Source organism: Ruditapes philippinarum, unplaced genomic scaffold, assembly GCF_026571515.1.
Source record: "Ruditapes philippinarum isolate M1 unplaced genomic scaffold, ASM2657151v2 ctg5821_1_1_1_1, whole genome shotgun sequence".
NCBI classification, from domain to species: Eukaryota; Metazoa; Mollusca; class Bivalvia; order Venerida; family Veneridae; genus Ruditapes; species Ruditapes philippinarum.
The window spans coordinates 95,297-113,717 of NW_026865285.1; the positions used below are offsets into that span (position 1 = coordinate 95,297).

At 32.4% G+C, this 18,421-nt stretch overlaps 1 protein-coding gene across 4 annotated transcripts in view; it reads right to left on the reverse strand.

The window, feature by feature from the left end:
* The window catches only part of LOC132728532 (ceramide synthase 2-like), a 38,423-nt gene extending 26,076 nt beyond the window's left edge, over nt 1-12,347 (reverse strand). Inside the window, exons 1-3 of one of the 4 annotated variants that reach the window (XM_060714169.1) lie at nt 11,985-12,347; nt 11,254-11,465; nt 2,086-2,209 (exon numbers count right to left, since the gene is read on the reverse strand). In XM_060714169.1, coding sequence (XP_060570152.1) covers nt 2,086-2,209; nt 11,254-11,450 — 321 coding nt within the window. In that variant the 5' untranslated portion in view covers nt 11,451-11,465; nt 11,985-12,347. Of the gene's footprint in view, nt 1-2,085; nt 2,210-11,253; nt 11,466-11,681; nt 11,731-11,824; nt 11,952-11,984 lie in introns of those variants that run through there. The other 3 variants (XM_060714170.1, XM_060714173.1, XM_060714171.1) reach the window with 3 other exon arrangements.
* Nucleotides 12,348-18,421: the final 6,074 nt, after the last annotated feature.

Consider the following 18,421-nt stretch of genomic DNA (forward strand, 5'->3'; position numbering starts at 1 on the left):
ATTCTGTATTGAACTTACACTCATTCAATATCCTCTATTTTCGGAGACGACGTTAAATGCAGTACGTAGTCAACGTAACTTACATCACGTAGATGACGTAAAACCTCATGGAGACGACGTCAACGACATCACGGAGACGACATCAACGACATCTTGGAGACGATATAAATACATCATGGAGACAACTTAAACGACACCACTGAGACGACGTAAACAAAATAAACAAATATCGTTTTTTCGCCGATTATTGCATTTTTTCATTCATTATCATACATAAATCGGTGTAAAAGATGAATTAGAAAACAAATGTCTCTCTGACGTTAACGACATCACGAAAACGACGTAAACGACATCACAGAAACGACGTAAACGACATCACGGAAACGACGTAAACGACATCACAGAAACGACGTTAAAAAAATTATGGAGACGACGTTAACGACATCACGGAGACGACATAAACGACAACACGGACACGACATAAACGACAACACGGAAATAACGTAAACGACATCACAGAAACGACGTTAACAACATGACGGAAACGACGTTAACGACATCACGGAGACGACGTAAATGAAGTAATGGATACTATGCGCCAGTATTTCAACGTGTGCACTGGTCGCAATGGTTATACCCAGTCCGGAGATCAGACATTAAGGCTTTAATACATGTAAACTCAAAATATTTCTTTTAGATGAAGAAGATTAAAGAATGTTTTGAAAGCAATTTATAATACACAAAAAAATGTATTAAAATTCATATCTACAATAGAGTTGTCATAAACTTTAAAATTCGGAGACCTTTGTGCACTTTGGTCATAAGCACACTTACTAAGTATTAGTATAAGTAGTAATTCAACATGTTATTCGAAGGTCAATCTTATCCTATTAGGTCACTTTTAAACATCTAAAATAGAATTTTATATTTAAGGCACGTTCACTTACTTGTATAAAAGTAAATCGTGGTTTGGTTACTTTGGTTTTCAGATATAGTTCACGTATAATTGGCATATTGATATTTCATAAATATGGTATCATATTTTATAACTCCCAAATGAGCTTTATATTGCAGTTTACAATTTCATTAAAACGTGAAATATTAATACGTTTTCACATGCATGAAACAAATTATACGTGTAACAAGCTCTCATGGTGATAAAACTAATTTTTAAGAAACTGTTACCTTAAAGCAGCACGCCTCAAGCCCTCAAGATTCATACTGCTTTTCATTAAAAAATTTAAAAAATATTAAAAAAATAAAATATTGTCAAATGAACAAAGAAAGTAATTAACAAAGCAAACGACACTTTAAATCTAAGAAAACACAAAAATTGGCCAGAATATGCAAATAAGCGTTTACTGCGTTAGTCACGCAGTAGAAATATGCTGATAAATCTTCTAAAATATCAGTCGTGAATTCCATATAATGTTTAAATAATTTCTTGAATTGTGAATATTATAACTTTTCATACATTTTTCTCAATGTTATTTTTCTTGAAATGTTTTAGCTCATCTGGGGGCATGCAACTTTCAATGTCATCACTTCGAAGTTTTACTCAGACACTTTTTCAAGATTCGTGCTTTTTATTTCAATCCATTTTTTTTGGATATTGTATTATCCACTCAAGCAGATGAGGTTTGAAGCCTTAGACATATCTATACCAACAAGACCACGCTTGTATGTCAACCGAGGACCTGCCATGGGAATAAAGTTTTGTGTCTCCGGCTCCAAATCAAACTGCCTAACGGACCGATCGTCGGACAATGAAAACCAAGATAAACAAGAATTTCTCCGTTTTACGCTATACACGACGCAGATAGCTGAAGAATTGAACGTTAGTGAAACTGTGAAATTAATTTGGAGCATTGATAGAACGCGGTACCTATACCACGTGACTTTTCTGTGAATCAGCGTGGGTGGAAAACCACTCGTTCTAACCAATGAGTACTAGTAACCAATACATGGAACATCACTTTTGGAAAAAAATCAGTACTTCTTTTTCCCCTGTTAGATGAAACCTTTCTTTCAGGAATTTTCCTCTTAAAAATGGAAAAGTAAAGACGAAATGATATTCGAATATACCTCAATATCAACTGGCTTCTTTTTTGTCCGTCTGTAAGCAGCTTCTAGAACCGGGTTTGGCACCAATACGGGTTTACGCCGTTCCTGTATACCAAGTTTAAGTGCCAGTGGTCGTAAAAGTATTCTGAAAATATTCAAATTAAACAATCAATTCTTAGTATAATGATGTTGATGGTGGTGGTGTGGTGATGATTATGATGATGATGGTGAAGAAGAAGAAGAAGTAGCAAAAGATGATGAAGATGATGATGATGCTTGTGATTGTTGATATTGTTGTTATTGTTATTATTATTATTTTTGTTGTTATTGTTGCTGTAATTGTTGTTGTTATTGTTGTCGTTGATACTGTTGTTGATATTGTTATTGTTGTTGTTTTTATTGTTGTTGTTGTTATTGTTATCATTGTTGTTATTATTGTTGCTATTATATTTGTTGTCATTGTTGTTGTTGTTATTTTTATTATTATCATTTTTATTATTATCATTATTATCGTTATCGTTATCATTATTCTTTCAACATTTTCTACACAATACTGTTACTAACAGTATTTTGGGGTATATATTTATGGAAGTTGTCTTATTTTTTTTCATTTTTTTTTGTCAACTGAGCGCTTTACCACTTAGGAATCAACATTGTCGTTGATTAAACTCATAACACCTTTTATGATAGCATACATAATCATAAAATATTCAAAATTTGCAATGGTAAAGTAAATAAGGAAGTGTTGACTTGTATTATAAAATACATTGTTTAGATAAGATAAAAACAACATTTTTTGTTAACAAACAGGACACGGGTAAACAAGTTTGTGAGTGTAATGTTAATTACTTAAACAGTTAAAACAATACAACGAACGAGGTTGGGAAATGCAAGTGAATTCACCATACAAGACATGTACAAACAACATCTTACAAGTCTAATTCTATAGTACATTTGAAAAAAAAGGATTGGAATACATTACAAAATTGGCAAAACATAATGCAAAAAAAAAAGTAAAATAAATAAAATCACAAAAAAAAACTCAAGAATAATCAAGGAAACTAATAAAAACTGTAGACCACCGAGACATAAAACAATCCAGAATGTAACCTCAACTACCAGCACACGCCAATATCGTTTGACAACATGAAGTAAGGAAAGACAATATAATCTAGTGACGAAGTCGGGTTCTGACGGTTTTTAGACACATCAATTGTATACGGTGCATTAGCTAGATTAACTGCCTGGGTCATTACTGTTTAGTGGCTATTTCATTAGCTAGAAATTCCCGGAATATACTCCAGAAATAGTATATAGGCGCCCTTTTATCAATATTATAACCAATGTTTGAAAGTACAACATGTTTAACATCGTCTGATCTATATTAAGTTCTAAAATGGCACTTTTATGTTGTAATACTAGCATGACCATATTCATGTGGGTAACACTGGCACGGGCATGTTCTTGTGGTAACACAAGCATTGGCTTGTTCGTGTGGAAACACAAGCATTAACTTGTTATTGTGGTAACACAAGCATTGGATTGTTCGTGTGGAAACACAAGCATTGGCTTGTTCGCGTGGTAACACAAGAATTGGCTTGTTCATGTGGTTACAAAAGCATTGGTTTGTTCATGTACTTACACTTGTATTGGTTTGTTTATGTGGTAACACTAGCATTGGCTTGTTCATGTTGTAACACTAGCAATTGCTTATTCATGTGTCTAACACTTGTGTTGGCTTGTTCATGTGGTTATAAAAGCATTTGCTTGTTCATGTGGTAACACTAGCATTTGCTTGTTCATGTGTGTAACACTAGCATTTACTTGCTAGTATAGCCACATGACTTGTTCATGTGGTAACACTAGCATTGACCTCTTCCTATGTGTAACGATAGCATTGGCTTCTTCATGTGGTAACACTAGCATTGACTTGTTCATGAGTGTAACACTTGCATTGGCTTCTTCAAGTTGTTACACTAATATTCACTTGTGCATGTGTGCAGCTGCGCATGGACATGAAAAAGTTTCGGCCTAGAATCAAAAGACGTTGCACATACGGGCAAAGGAAAAAAATACAACCAAGAATTCGTAGGGGTAGCGAATGCCCCATCAAACCGTTTTAGCGGGTATTTTATCTTAAAGCAAAACCCTTTTGGCCTTAATGTTCTTTAAAATTACCCAAAAAATTCACCCTTTGTAGCAAGTTGAACCGCCAATTTAACGCTATGTTTTGTTCCCCTGAGTAAAGCTACGTATATCTTACGTTTGTTTTTTTTCTGATAAACAAAAGCAAAATATTTGTTATTTTCGTTAAAGGCTTTACATATCTTTATATATGATAACACACACTTGACTAATCTTGTCAAACTTATCACACGAAGAAAAAACAATCTCTTGGATTGATTTAGGAATTAAGTAATCTCTTGACTGAGTTTTTGTATCAACACTTTGTTTACATAACGCACTTATACTGTATTTTATATACCACATAATGTGCAGTGAGTAAATAAGATAAGGGCATTACGTTCAATTTTTCCAGCATTATAAACAAAATTAAACCTTAAGATGACAATTATTTACAAGTCAAATATATCGTTTAATTTTTTTTTCAATTTTTGCCAAATTTAAGGGAAACAAGAAAAAAGGGGTTTTTGGGGGAAAAATGAATCCCCAAACCTTTTTAAAGAAGACATTACGTTAAAATAGTGTTATCAACACAAAAGTCCCCATTCAGTTTAATTCAATTTAAGTACTTTTATTTTACTCAATTGCTGCATAAATTTACTTTTTAAATCAGTTTTAAAGTTCATATTTTATTTAAGTGCATAATTTCACTTGTGTTACTTTCCTAGTTACCTTTAAAAGTTAATTTTAATTCTATATTTAAGTTCTTTTTTATATCTATTTTGCTGCATACATTTCCATTTTAAATTAGTTAGAAATATACTTTTCAAAATACATTGTTCGCTATATTGCCGCATAAATTTCCTTTTTTAAGTTAAATTTACTCCTATTTAAGTACTATTTTTACTGCACACTAATAGCTACATACATTTTCCTACTAAAGTAAGTTTTGATACCAGTTAGAGGTCCTGTATATTGTAATTGAGGTTGTATACCACACTTAAGTGAAAATTTTATATATGTATATAATTATGCTTATAAAACAATTTTCAAACATCGAAGAATATGTAAAATATGTACTACAAATATTAATTTTGTACATATTTGTAATTATGAAAAAAAATATATGCATTCATTTCTTAATGTAAAATTTAACTAAGAGTTTACACAAAATAATTTTTTATTACCTCCCTTTATTTACATAAAAATTTGTGTCACACGAACTTTAAAAACTTGTTTCACTATATCATTTTATTTTCTTAAAGGCCCATTAATTATGACTTAGTAATGCTGTAATCTTCATTTCTCAAAAATACTTTATTTCTGGTCTCTTGATATATAATTTCAAACAAAGTAATTCATTGGCCAATTACCTGAACCATATTTTGCTTCTGTTTTTTCTTTTTTTCTTCTTTTTTATATCATGCTATATATATGACAAAGAATTTCACGTTCATCACTAAATTCTTAAGAAGATAAGCATATTACATGCTCTTGGCCATTATTGAAACGTTTAAAACTCATGTTAGAAGGGACAAAATATTGGTCTTCGAGGCGTAATGTCAGTTGATCGGTGGTCGGTCACTTATTAAATTTATTAAATGCCTGGCGCAGAACTTTTACTTTTTATCACCGTTCTAAAAACGGGTCGTATTAAAAGTACCCCCCCCCCCGCCCTCCCCGGCGGCCAGGTTGGAGGATGATTCATGTCATTTAGGTTAATATTTCAAGGTCAATGTCACTAGAGTTATTAAATATCCAGATATTGCCCAGAGCATATCGTGTATTTACTTATCTATAATGCCCACATCCCTGGCAAAAGCTTTTGTTGCGGGCGTATTTTGCGACAATGTTGCCCTTGTTTAATTTTGCATTTCCTTTTGTATTATTCATACCTATATATTACCTAGATGATTCAGTTTATTTGACCTTCGGATATTTGTTTCCAATTACCGCAAATATTTGATACTGTACTTTAAGTTTACATTAAGTACACCAAACAACAAAATACAACACTGAAGCTACACATATTTGAACAGAGTCGACCACTCTTAAAAATAAAATTATATAATTTCAATATGATAAAATGCATCTTTAAGGTTTTGTGCTTTATTTTGTTATTAATCCATTATTTATTTTATTTTTCGACTAGCTTACATAGTTGTTTTAACTATTAAACCGACGTTATAAACACATCACAAATATGTAAGTGAACATGTAACATATGTTGTACACTTGAATGATTTCGCTACATCTTTCAGCATTGCGATACACGTATTATATTTTTTCTAAATATTCTACATAGCTAAATACTGTTCGTTTTTCTGTTTTTGTGTTTGTCCGTGTGTCTGTCTGTCCCTCATGTTAAAACTATGACAGCTTTTAAACATATTTTCAACAATGCGAATAGCGTAGCCTGTTGTGCTGGCACTCATAATGGAAAGGTAATAAAGTAAACCATTTTATATTAGTTCATTCATTCATTCATTCATTCATTCATTTTCATTCATTCATTCATTCACTCACTCACTCACTCATTCACATTCATTCAAATTGTCGACTTAGTTGCAAATATCTTTTGACCTTAAAGACTCCTACCAAGATCATGATCGTGCAGCCGGCAAAATTGGTGAATGGTTTTGTCCAAATTGAATCACTCAATGATGGACATTTCCATTTAAGATACTTTAAAGCAAGTGATTGACGATTGTGTGATTGTGTTAAATAGAGAAAAAGGTAGGTAAATTTTTCAACACTGTAACATTTATACATTCGCATCTGAAACTGCGTATTTTATCTTGTGATACTGTGATGTGTCACTTACATAATTGTACATACATATCATAATTAACTTTACCTGGGGACATGTTAATGCATATAATTAATGAATATTCATTACATTACGTCTTTAAATTTGCATACATGAATGATTATAAACTTATATATTTGATTATGTGTAATTGATAACACGCTCTAGTTACATAAGAATGAATTAATAATTAGTTTCATAATAAAATATGATTGCTTTCTGCTGTTAGAGATTGCGTGCTTTTCTGATTAAGTTAATTAATTTAAATAACTTAACTATAATTATCTGATAAGATTATTAAATTTTGAAATAATATAATTAACCGAAAATCATTTATATACATCTATCTTGTATGTGTATTTGAGTTTATTTATACTCGCCACCAGTTGCCCGTGTGGGCAAGTCCTCCAGAAGAGTATTAGTCATTTTATATTTTGGATGATAGTGCAAGATACAGAAAGATGACCCAATTCCAGCAGTTCCTTCTGGTTCTTTTGCGTTCCAAGTGTTTAAGCACTCATTCACGGGACCTCGACTAACAATCTCATCCGAAGGACTGATCAGTAATTTTAGTTGATAGTTCATGTATTTCTTTGTAATACTGGCTTTTATATATGGTATATGTAGGGTATTCACGCATGAGTGCGTCTGCAGAGAATGTCATTGTAATTGTACGACTCAAACCCACAACTTCCAAATTTGGAGTCGCTTCTTTATCCCTTTACACTACCCATTATTGCCAAATATTCTACGCTTTTAAAAGCTGGTTTACTTGAACATAAAAATTTGAAGACGAAAAAAATGGTACTTTTAAGTAAAATGTCGGATAAAGTATTGATACAATCAAATGTTTTGTCATTAAACTTCTTGTGCAATCAAACAGGTTCTATTAAACAGCAGGAAACGTGTACTAATCTTTTTCATTCAAGTTTTGTGACCTGCAATGAAGATATAGCCAAATTAAATGAAACTAAAATAGGGCGCGTATGTGTGTTAACCTTAATTAAGATAATTGGTTTAAGATTATATACAGTATATGGGCGGTGATTATCTGCTGATTAAATTATTTCATAATGTAACAAACTATTAAAATAACACGCATAATTATGAACAGGGTTTATTTCTTCGTTCAGGCCATACGTCATATTATGGCAATTTTCCAACTGGGCGTTTAAGGTCCCATGGGTCATCGTAGTGGAGCGACAGTTAGGATATGACTTCAGCGTCTTTCAAATTTTTGAAGGACCCTGATGGTTTTAATGAGATTGAAGATTAAAAAACTTTCCCAGGCTCTAACTCAGATCTCCGGTATTTGATTGGTCAGAAACCGGCACAAAGGATGTACTCTAACCAATAGTCATCTTGATATTCAAGACATGTCTCAGAAAGTATATAACTTTGAACTCAGATGTCCCTCCGAGTTTTACGAAGCCTGATGTCTCCCCATGTCTTACAACTACAGTGTTTCAAGAACGCCCAGACATTTAGCTAGAGTCATTGACTTCCATAAAACTTATAATGTATATATTTGAAAACACGATACATAATATATTATTGAAAAATGTGTTTCTTTTATTAAATGAAAATTGTAAATGTTTGATTATACAGCGTGTGACTATCACCAGACCGGAAAGTTAGTAATAAAGTACGCAATATCGTTAATATAGTTTAGTTATAATGTATACATACTCACACTATTTCATTATAAATCAAACGTACCTGAGTATAATTACGTATGATATACATCTACGACCATGCTTTATCAAAAAAGTATGTCATATTATATCTAGGACTTCTCACAAAATTTGTCAGTGACCGCGCAGGAGTCACGGTTTCGAGTCCAGGTCAGGCACAACGAGTGCAAAATTTCCACACCCTCTGACAAGTACATGTATATAAAGTGACACTTGTACATGCCGCCATTTATTTAAATCAAACAGAAGCAGAACAGCACGTGCATTATCAATACTCCCCATCATTCGTCGCCTACTGAATTATGATGGCTGTATCACAATCGATTTGACCTACATTAAAATTAATTGCAACCAATAGAATTGTAGGTTACAAAACGTCAGGTAGATAAGGATGCTTCCCATTGGTTAAAAGAGTAACTAGCCAGAATTTAGCTCTATTCTTATTAAACAGTACCCAGAATAAAATAATTTGATAAAGTATCATGCCCACTTTTTATAGAAACATTCATGGTATTGCAAACAAAATAATGCACACGTGTTGTGTAATATCAAATAGTTTAAGCTTAAGCGCTTAAACTTAATATCACTTATATTATTCATAATTTTGACTTCAAATTTTAATATTATTTTCATTATTATCAAATAATAATCGTTATCATCATCATCATTATCAAAACTAATCTGCAAATAAGATATCTTTTGACATGCAAAACATATTCAACAAGTATTACATTCAAACCAAAGCCTTAAAAAAAACAAAAATGCCTTTTTTGACATATCTTGTTTTTGTGCTATAAGACATTTTTTTTCTTTCTAACTTGACCAAACATGTATATACTATAAATCATCCATAAATATGGGTTATGGGCTTAAAGACGTTGGCGGGAGTTAAGCTCCAAATATGCTTTGAACATAGATAAAACTTTTTTTTATTTTAGAGTATTACTGGTTAAGACACATGTCTGTCACAATTGATTTTAAAATTCAATAAAAAATTTCCGCTAATCCACTAAGCCATTCATATAACACACGTATAAGCTGCTTTTCATAAATGTTAAACAAATATGTTTATCCCCTTAAATACATTGTGTAAATTTCAAGGTTAAACGCAAATAATTTTTGAAACAAAATTAATATTTTTATAAAAACATTGTGTCGTATATAGCCTTTGTGAGTTATAGTAAAAAGTTCATTACGGGTAAAAACACGTGATAGTTGTGTCTTGCACTCGATTCCATTTCATAATAAAAAATGAAAAGTAAAAGTAAAAAAAGCATAAAAAGGTAACGTACAGTATTTATTGCACAATATGCAAACAAATCTGTGAAAAAATTTACAGTTAAAAAATGAAATTCATCATATTAAAATTCAAATCTTGAATTATTTAGCCTAAAATTAAAAGGATTGGTTGTCGACAGAAATGATAGAGATTCGTTTTTATATTATTTTGTAGACGGTAATATGCTTACTTGACGCGTTTTTACATTACACAACAAGCAGACGACACATTTTAACATACATGTACACGATTTTATCTAATGTAACTTATTGAATACATGTATAAAACGTCTCATTTCTGCTTTCTACGGAAGCTTAGACGGTGCATAAATGTTAACCTCATCTCGTGAAAACGACGCTAATTGCAATACTCGTTGAAGAAAAGACTAGTGTGTAACTTATTATACAAAAACCATGTGCTTCATCAATTCTTTATTCTAATCACGTTCGTAAAACTTCCTGAATTTGAAACCGGTTGGTAATTTGCTTCCGTAATTATATACATATATATCAATGTCTTATACTAAAATGGTCCCCTAGCAAAATTTAAATACACCTGGTCAAAGTATAGAATAAATTCAGATATAGTTTCCATTTATAAACAAAACTGAACGTGAAGGTAGATTTAATGAGTTAATAAATGATTATATACGGGGATGCGGAGAAAAATTGTCTTGGACTTTTAACTTTAACAAAGACTACTTTGGGAACTTATTCATGTATTGATATTTCATGTACATTTCCAAAGTTTACTCATAGCTGATTGACATCACATGAGCTAGGTCATAATGTTATGCAGTGAGTAGTCAAAAGTACATGTAGTTTAAAATGTATTAAATGTATAGCCTGTGTTATGGGGTGAAACTTATTTTCTTGCAAAGGCATCTGTAAATAAATCATCTAAAAGAAGTAAAAAAAAAAACAGACACTACCAGCACAGAACAATTGTATGTTCAACAATATCAAATTCAAGCTAAGTCATCAATAATTGAGTGTGTTTCATTTTCAGTTATGATGTGTTTGACAAATAAAGCTAAGCAAGTTTTTTTAAAGTAATTTACAACAGAAAACGGAAAATAAATCATATGCTAGTTTTTTATTCAAATTTAAGTTTTAGCAACTTCCGCATTCTCTGCAAGGTCGAGCTATCAGAACTCGGACAGAAAGAAGCTGTCGGAAGAAGGGCTCGAATCTATATGAATTTCTAAGAGGGTGAAGGGATGTTACCTAGGGAGCGGGGATGGTTTGCAATGGGGGAACAAGGTAATAAATTATCTAACATACCTGTCCAGTATATATCTGACAGCAACAAGGGCCATTCCTAAAGCCAGGGACCATTGTATGTCCCATATTTGCGGCAGGTATGTTTTTGATCCGGGTTGGTTTACTAAATCCTTCCATCCGTACTTATGCCCCGAAACATTTTTCGGGAACCACCATTGCTCGTCCCAGATCAAATCATAAACCTGTTTTAACGCCATTTATCCGACCATGCCCTGTAAAGTAATGATTTTTTTAAACAAATAAAAAAAAAAACTTCTATGTCATCCTCGCGCACGGTATTGTAATCTATGAATATCTAATGATAAACAATAAACACCGAGGTTGTTCGATTTTTTACTTATATAGTTAATCCGCTTTTTGAAAAGATTAGCCCCTACGTCACCTTTCCGGATTTAACTTTTTTAAGAAAAATTTACGGTCTAGTATACCGGACAACGGATACGAGATATTATTCTAAGAGCAATGAACACGAGCGTATGAAATACACACACATATTGTAAGCTAGAGGATATACACTGTACAACAATACCGATTAGCAATCATTAAATCAATAACTAAGAAGACAGTTTACTCTAATTTCACACTAAACATTCTTACACAATTCAAACACTGCAAACATTTAAACAAATTCTTTTCGCAGCCGACAGTATAAAGTAAATCAATATTTAAGTTTAATGTGAAGGAAAAGTATCTTAAAAGATCATTTCAAAATGAAATTATAAATAACGTACCTGCTTCCGTGTTCAGATACATAAACCTTGTATATTAAATCGTCTGTGAAGTTTAATAACATGTACTAATATGTGTATTTGCACTGACTAACTATTAGTAAACACATATAATTATATTGGGATAGAAATAGTATCTTAACTCCACCTTACACATGCATCAACTGTTCATTTCTTAATAGCTAGGTCTCTCCCGGGTTAAAAACTCTATAATATATCCTGTATGTCGACATTCAAATCGCTCATTCATGAAACCACGCTTCGTAACCAAATCAAAGCGCATACAATATTCGTGATATCATAAGATGAATGAAAATCGAGCCGCATCTTTTGAAACAATTCAAACCGTGTAAAGAGGTGGTTATATTGTTACGCGGCCTAGACGCTCGCTTTCGTACATTGTCTTGATGTAGTGAGAGATGCTTGCGTGAGGTTGAAATCGATAAAGGGATATTATGTGGTGATCTGAGAAAAATGGCGCGCATTTTTAATTTTCGTGTTATGTAATAAAAAGCTGAATTTCTCATGCAAAGCATGTGTCCCGCATCAATTATATTAATACATGTTGAGTCTGTGTACTTGCCCTTTTCCGGTTTCGTGATATCTTAGGGGATTTTTAAATAAATATAGCCATGTGACTTCGCAAATATGAACCTAGTATAATTTCCCTGATTGTTTTATGACAGAAAAAAATATTTCCTTTCACTCAACAATTTTTTGCCGCTTTCTGAGGATATTAAATAATTCAGTATGATTTTTGTTGAGTGATTAACGCTCATTTTGTAGTTTTAAAACCTATAAAAATTGTTTGCTAAATGAAAGTTGCATGCCAAATAAGCAAGAAAATAAAATTTCAGAAAAAATGTTATAATATTTTTTAAAAAAAAGTAAAAAGATTCAAGATATAATTGTCTTGTTATGTGCGATTAATGACTGATTTTACAGTATTTATCCCCATATTTCTATTTTGTGACTTATGCAGTAAGGCTTATTTTTTGCATATTATCATTTGACCTCTTTTGATAATTTACTGTATTATCTGTAAATAACTGTTGTTGTTTTTTCACTGGACAATTTTTAAATTTTAAAATCATTTTTAAAAATTGTCAAGAAAAATTAGCATGTCTGTAAGCATCTGTCAAATTTTCATTTAATGATACAGTCATTAAGGTTAGTCAAATTTCTTCTGTTTTTTTTTCCCACGGCGAAGCTCGACTAACTTAAGTAAAACTACATAATTTGATATATTAAGTAATTCATCAGTATACTTTGAAAGAAGTAGATAATTTTAATATAGGTTTACATATTGCAGTAATAAAATCTTGCTCATTTAGATACATTCACGTGACTATTAAATATTAGAGTGTTAACTACGGAAGCTTACAGGGTGTATGAGTATACATCCACAATGGATTTCTATTTATAACATTTTTTTCTCTCCATATTTTAACTTAAAAAGAATCGGAATAAGTGAAAAGAATGTCGGTACCATTATGTGAAGTATATTTATAAAGAATATGAAATAAATAACAGTAAAAGTTTTGAATCGTCGGAAATGGCAAACATAATCTATCTTTACATATTTTAGCTTTAATATACATGTACACTACATGTATGTATACATGCAGTTTGTAGATATACATGTAGTTTAGAGTATCTTATAGGTAACAGGTAATATGATCACATATAAACTATTGAAATCCTATATAACCTAAAAAACTTACAGCAGTAAATACTCGTGCATGGTTATATAATCATGCAAACACTCTACATTTGCTCTATTGTCATTATCTATACATGACAGGAAAACGAGAATATTTATTAGCGTTTCATTTTCATACAGTACATACAAATACAGTAAAAATATAAAATACATGTACATGTATTTATAAAACCTCTCACGGTGAGTTAAAGCAGACTATACCAACGCAGTTTTTACGCACAGTAATAAAAATATCAAAAATCATATTATGTAAAAAGCAAATAAAACAATAAAATTGTTACATTTCATGGTGTATATATATAAATCAACGACGTTCATTTGAAATATTTAGGCATGCTTTTGCACATGTATTAATAACAAGAACTGTCTGAGGACAGTAACGCTCGACTATTCGAAAAGATGTCACAAGGGTATTTTATTTAGTATAATAATGCTTACCTATATGAATACATAAAATTGTCCGAAAAGGTACAAAGGCTTGTTATTAAGATGTTTTAACGAGTTAATAACTGCTTTATTATTATGATTTCCAAAAAAGGCACAACCCCTTTAGTAGTTAGGGAGATACCAGCTTACAATAAAAAAACTTTACCATTAATTTCTAAGCCCAAAAACGGGCATAAATATGCAAACAAGCAAACCAGAGTTATGGGACTTGTGTCAATCATGTAAGATAATTCCAGAGAACAAGTGTGTGAAGGTTCAATCCATTCCCGTCAGTAGTTATGGAGATACCAGCTTACACGCAAAAACTTAACCAAGAAATTCTAAGTCGTAAAAGGGGCATACATATGCAAACAAGCAAATTGGAGTTATGGGACTTGTGCCAATCATCTTAGATAATCATAGAGAACAAGTGTGTGAAGTTTCAATCCATTCCCTTTAGTAGTTATGGAGATACAAGCTTACACGCAAAAACTTAACCAAGAATTTCTAAGTCGAAAAAGGGGCATAAATATGCCTAAAAACAAATCAGAGTTATGGGACTTGTGCCAATCATGTAAGATATTTACAGAGAACAAGTGGGTGAAGTTTCAATCCATTCCCTTCAGTAGTTATGGAGATACCAGCTTACACGCAAAAACTTAACCAAGAAATTCTAAGTCGTAAAAGGGGCATACATATGCAAACAAGCAAATTAGAGTTATGGGACTTGTGCCAATCATCTTAGATAATCACAGAGAACAAGTGTGTGAAGTTTCAATCCATTCCCTTTAGTAGTTATGGAGATACAAGCTTACACGCAAAAACTTAACCAAGAAATTCTAAGTCGTAAAAGGGGCATACATATGCAAACAAGCAAATTAGAGTTATGGGACTTGTGCCAATCATCTTAGATAATCACAGAGAACAAGTGTGTGAAGTTTCAATCCATTCCCTTTAGTAGTTATGGAGATACAAGCTTACACGCAAAAACTTAACCAAGAATTTCTAAGTCGAAAAGGGGCAAAAATATGCCTAAAACAAATCAGAGTTATGGGACTTGTGCCAATCATGTAAGATAGTCACAGAGAACAAGTGTGTGAAGTTTCAATCCATTCCCTTCAGTAGTTATGGAGATACCAGCTTACACGCAAACACTTAACCACATGGACGCCGACGCCGACAAATGGTGACTGTATTAGCTGATTATTCTGCGAATGGTCGAGCTAAAAACAAATCTCAATTACAGACACAATTTTGCTAATTTCAGAATTCATTTGAAATATTTTTAATACGCAGGTATTTTTTGCACATCTGTTGACAATCAAATCTTCTGACTTCAAATTCACATATTTTTCAGAATCACTGATAATTACAAAAGTCTTTGATTATACCCATTGACTAATTGATTATATTTTGTTGGATATTGTTGTACAATAACATGCCATGAGTGACTGTTCTTCGTTTTCAATTTTATCATCAACTTACATGTATTATGTATGCATGTATATATTATACGCGTGTCTCATTCTACAACTGAAGTAGTGAAATGAAAATTGCAAACACCGTGAAGTCCATGAAGTTGGCACAGAAATCGACATTAAACATTCAGCTCGACATTCGATTTATCACTGTTGAGCTGGTATGGTAAACTGGCAAGACATTCAGCAGAACATTCAGCTCGGCATTCGATTTATCACTGATGAGCTGGGATGTGAAGCTAGCTAGACATTCAGCACAACATTCAGCTCGACATTCGTTTCTTATATTCTTTTTGAATGTCGAGCTGGGATGTGAAGCTGGCTAGACATTCAGCACAACATTCAGCTCGACATTCGTTTCTTATCTTATTTTTGAATGTCGAGCTGGGATGTGAAGCTGGCTAGACATTCAGCACAACATTCAGCTCGACATTCGTTTTTATGTCTATTTTTGAATGTCGAGCTGGGATGTGAAGATGGCTAGACATTCTGCACAATATTCAGCTCGACATTCCCTTTTGGTTTATTGTTTAATGTTGAGCTGGGGTGTGAAGCTGGCTAGACATTATGCACAACATTCAGCTCGACATTCGTTTTTTTTCTATTTTTGAATGTTGAGCTGGGATGTGAAGCTGGCTAGACATTCAGCACAACATTCAGCTCGACATTCGTTTTTTTTCTATTTTGAATGTTGAGCTGGGATGTGAAGCTGGCTAGACATTCAGCACAACATTCAGCTCGACATTCGTTTTTTTTTCTATTTTTGTATGTTGAGCTGAGATGTGAAGCTGGCTAGACATTCAGCACAACATTCAGCTCGACATTTGTTTTTTGTCAAAAATTTTGAATGTCGAGCTGGAATGTGAAGCTGGCTAGACATTCAGCACAACATTCAGCTCGACATTCGTTTTTAGTCTATTTTTGAATGTCGAGCTGGGATGTGAAGCTGGCTAGACATTCAGCACAACATTCAGCTCGACATTCGTTTTAAGTCTATTTTTGAATGTCGAGCTGAATGTTGTGCTGAATGTCTAGCCAGCTTCACATTCCAGCTCGACATTCAAAAATTGACAAAAAACAAATGTCGAGCTGACCTTAGGGTTTACATATATCAATGCATGGGTTAAGTTTAAACGCGTATTGTTTAATAAGATGTGGCTTACTTTGTTGTTGTTGTTGTTGTTGATGATGATGATGATGATGATGATGATGATGATGATGATGGCTGTATTGTTTATATTTTTTTTTGACAGGTTATAGGAAACCCTATATAAACGGCTGATTGTATATATAACCCGAGCCGCTAAGCGAGGGTTATATTGCTAACAACCGTTTACATATACGTACGTCATATAACCTGTCACGAATTGTTTATAACCTAATTTGAAATACAGCAGCAGGACCTGAACTTTATTCATAATTTCACGGCAGCCGTGTTAATAATTTATTTAAACGTCACGGTTATCCAATGAAAAGCAACGTTTCAACGTGCACTGTTATAAAATATCATTATTATAGAAAAACATTGCATTTCAAACCAATAACCTTTATATTATTAGTTTTAAAGATTGTTGACAGGTTATATGGCCCTATATAAACGGTTGTTTGTATATAACAACCGTTTATACAACCGTTTATATTCGGCCATATAACCTGTCAACAATCTTTATAACGAATTTATAATACTCCAAACTTCCTTTTTCAGAGAAAAAATTTATTAAGATTTCCTTATAAATTGACAGCAACCGTGTATATAAAACTATATAAAAGTCACAATTATCCAATGAAAAGTGACGTTACAAACGTGCAGTATTATAATTTTCATTTAACTTTAAATGACTTAATGTACACACGTATGTGAACAGTGAGGTATGTACATGTAAAGGATATAAAAATAAACCGACATAATTTATCATACAAAACCTTTAATGAAACATAATATATTTATATTGACACCAGCGTCAATGTAGAGCGTTAAAATATAAGATTATAAATTATTCAGGCCTTTTTTATTTAGTTAACCTTACTCTCTGTTTAAAATACACAAGGAAAGTTTACTTTTGAAAACGTCAATACAAGTAATGTGCACTTAAAGTCACCGTCATGCTACATGTTTTTTATTATTCCTCTTTTTTTCATTCTAGATAGTTATCATTGTATAACAAAGAGGTCGACCAAAGTTTGTTTATTGTCATTGAATACAGCTGTTTATTTAGTTTGTATCTGTGTCTGTAATACACGAAACTTGTGTACACTGTCCGATACATATTCTTCTTCCTTATTTAAAGATTTAATTTGACACCATTATAGATTATGTCAATATTAAATAACAGGGGACACAACCGTCGACGTTTCTTTACTTTTCTACTTATTGATTAACAGCCCTGACCATAAAGTCCATAATACTCATTTAGGTATAACAATGATATGATCTTAAATGAATTTAATTACGCTCTATAGTCTTGTTACACAATCAGCATAATTAAATGTAATCGCGAAGTTGGCACATTTTGGCTTACCTACATTCCATATTTTCGCCAGTCCTAATAAAGTTTCGGCCATTTCCGTCAATCTTCGGTTATGGACTATTATCATAAAATAATCCTCGATGTGTGTTTCGATTGTATCTTTGCCCATATTTGGATGTGGCCTTAACATTAAAACATAAACATTGCAAAATATACGATTTCATGTAATCGAGGTCAATGACGAATTTAAGTATTGGTTCGATTTTTTTTACAGTCTGGCCGCTGCAATAGACGCATCAATCACCAGAAATATGTCTGTCATTGCATGGGCTGTGTCCGATGGGG